This window comes from Juglans regia, chromosome 7 (assembly GCF_001411555.2).
Source record: "Juglans regia cultivar Chandler chromosome 7, Walnut 2.0, whole genome shotgun sequence".
NCBI lineage: Eukaryota > Viridiplantae > Streptophyta > Magnoliopsida > Fagales > Juglandaceae > Juglans > Juglans regia.
In genome coordinates, this window is record NC_049907.1 from 25,457,020 (window position 1) to 25,460,251 (window position 3,232).

The window sequence follows — 3,232 nt, forward strand, 5'->3', positions numbered from 1 at the left end:
ACATATATTTATTATTTAATAATGAAGAAGATGAGACGAAGAAGATGGGCGGGCATCCATCCCAACCATCTCCCCTATTAAAAGCCAAAGGTGAGTATTCTTTAGACCAGGCACGAAAATGTTGTGTGATTAATACAACAGCAAAAGAACATTCTTTTGAAGAAAAGGACTAATATCCTCGAGAAAAGGTCCAAAGGCAAACAAATATAAATTAAATCAATCAATAGAAAAAATATATAAAAAAATATATATATAACACATCCAACTGAAATTACCACCCGCGTGCAGAAGGATACGCCTCAGCCCTACAGCACCAAGGCTCTGGAACCAGATTTCTGATCACAAAACTGAAAACACCATAGAACAGTGCAACAGCTACGCACGCCACCCCAGATTGTGCTCATGCAAAACCAATCTCGTGTTTTAACAAGCAAAACCCACCTCTAGTTGAAATAAGCTCAGAGAAATGTCAATTTCACCACCTCCCCCCATTCCCACAACAAATCACCGAGAGAGAGAATGCATAAAGAAACATCTATTACACTGTAGTTGAAAGCCTACTTAAACACATTATGGGATTGATTTTTGGCCAGAAAATAAAAAAAGAGAAGGCTATGGACTAGCCATTGTCAAGTCTAAAATTTGGCTAAAATCTTACATTTTGGCTATTGTATTAACTTTTGACTATCTAAGTCTACATTGGACTAGCTATTTTAAAGTTAAAATAATATTATTATATTATATATTTTAATAATATTTGACAAATTTTTGTTTTTCATATTTTGTAAATATACTTCATATATTTTAATAATATTTGATAAAAAAAAATTATACAACAATTCTTGAAACCAACAAATTAATTTTTGCTAACCTTTTTTTTTGCTATTTATATTTTTATATTGTGTATTAAGCTAATAATGATAGAAAATAAATGTACCCTCAATTAGAAACTTTATCATAAAAGAAAAGTAATTTGGCAAGAAAAATTACCAAAAAGGAAGGGAAAGGGAGGGAAATTGAGAAAAAATAATAAAAAACTCATTTGGTCCTTCAATAGTGTATAGCCAAATATAGCTAGGTGGGGAAAGTTACTGTAGCTCAAAACTAAAATATATGGCTATAGCTAGTTCAATGTAGAAATTTTGTGATAAAAAAAGGTAAAATTTACACTTGACTTTGACAATGACTAGCCATTGCCAATACTCCAAGAACCTAAAAGGAGAGAGGATAAGTCAAGGGGACATAAAATCAGAGGAAGATCACACACCATCACTGCGGCTTTTTCTGTCACTGTTGCTGATGGCCGTAACGCCACCATTAGAATTGCCATCGTTGTTGTCTGTCACGTTGATTTGCGTGGGCTTTTTGGAGGAGCCCTCGCAGAGCTTGACTGGGTATTTAATGGCATTGAGTTCCAGCTTACGGAGAGCAGCTTTACCAAGATCAACGCCACATATGTCAGAGACCCTAACAAGGTAAAGCAGTACGTCCGAAAGCTCTTCACCCAGGTGTTCCTTCTCTTCGTATTTCCAATCGGGCAGTCCTCTTGGAACCTCCCCCTTCCACTGGAATATCTCGGACAGCTCTCCCACTTCTCCCACCTGAAACCACCCCAACACACCTAGATACTCCAAAAATAACAGAGAAAAAGCAAAAGGTTGGAAATGAAACCTCCACTATTATGTCTTTCTACCTAAGGCCATAGTCGGGTCTTGTTATTACATTGGACAACTAGTAAACAAACCCACATCCCACCGTATTCCATTTTGAAAATCTTTTGATGGACTCCAGTGCACTTTATAAAGCGATTCAAAATTAGGTGAGATAATCAAATATCATGGAAGCTTTACTTTTTTTTCTTTTTTTTTTTTTTTTTTTTTTTTTTTTTTTTTGGTGGTGGTGGGGTTAAGGTGATGTAGTTGCTGTTATTCCATGATTTTTGTTACCTCACGACAGTTCCAAAGACGAGCTGGACTTTTACAGATCGTTCATGGCCAAAATTTGGAATTGAGTCTTGAAAAAAACAACTAGAGAAGTGCCTCAGACCTCAGAGAGAGTAAAAGATTGATCCCAGCTTGAGAAACCTTGTTATGTTATGGAAAAGCCATAATCTCCAACGGTTCTATATGTCATATCCTCATATGGGCATGTGATCAGAAAAATCGAACTCATAGTGGAATATGGGGAGACATTACCCCCAGTGGGTCAGAGTTTCTCTGTGCCAGTGTTTCCTCATGGAAGTTAACCTTAAAATATATATAGATCTGTCGTCTAAAATCTCGTACTGATATTAAAGTTCACCCAAAACCCCAAGGGTTTTATGGATTAGTGCCAAGGCATGGGGAACAGTAGTTAAATGGTAGAAAGAAGGAGATGGATGATAATAGCTGTTGACCATCCATCGGTTTTCAGTTTACTTCTGATTTTTTTTCCTTCTGAGTGTCTTTTCATTTCTTCCCTCAGGCTTCTTAGCCGCTATCAAAAAGTCTTACTTTTTTACTTTATATTTTAAAAAAGAAAATCGTTTTTTCTCCGTATCACTGACATCACAAGGTGTTGAATCCCCAAAATACAAAAATGCATGAAGGGTAGAAGACAAAAATGATCAATATTGGTGATTAAGAAGTTGCTTGATGAATGTTGATCAGATTCCATTGTTTATTTGGAAGAGAACCCAAATAATTAAAAAAAAAAACGAAGTATTTTTACCAGAGCCAGAAGGAGATTTCTGGGGCTATGAAATTGATCCCAGTCCCTTTCCTTTGCAAACTCCGCCATTCTCTTCCTCAACCCTTCGAGAGTAACACCTTCTGATCTCTCTGCAACACCTGTCATTGAATTCTCTTATATTCTTCTTTGCTTCTCTTACTCACAAAATGTTCGCTGGATAATGTAAATACGCACAAATGAAATGCTTTGCTTCCCTTCTCTCTGCAAGAACCGAAGGTCGTAAATAGTAAATACACATGAAGCGGGGACCCGGTCCATGCCTTTTCCCGGAGACGCATAAGAAAGGAAGCTCATTCTCCGGGGCTTTTGTTTACCGAACGCTGCCCGTCCATTGGATTTGGCGACGGGCGCGTGTCGGTGGCGTCCTTGCCATTTGGAGGAACTACCGGTTATTAGTCTAACAAAAAATCTTCACAATCTTTTAACACTTTATACTTCACATTATTTTTAATTTTTTTTATTAAATATTTATTATATGAATAATGAATAAAAAATTTGAAAT

General features: G+C 36.5%; 1 protein-coding gene across 1 annotated transcript; it reads right to left on the reverse strand.

Moving 5' to 3' along the window:
- Positions 1 to 1,024: 1,024 nt before the first annotated feature.
- LOC109011533 (dCTP pyrophosphatase 1-like) lies at positions 1,025 to 3,008 on the reverse strand. The gene is made up of 2 exons (XM_018992783.2): positions 2,710 to 3,008; positions 1,025 to 1,601 (listed from the first exon to the last, which is right to left on the reverse strand). Exons 1-2 carry the CDS (start codon positions 2,833 to 2,835, stop codon positions 1,260 to 1,262), a joined length of 468 nt encoding a protein of 155 aa, XP_018848328.1. The 5' UTR covers positions 2,836 to 3,008; the 3' UTR covers positions 1,025 to 1,259.
- Positions 3,009 to 3,232: the final 224 nt, after the last annotated feature.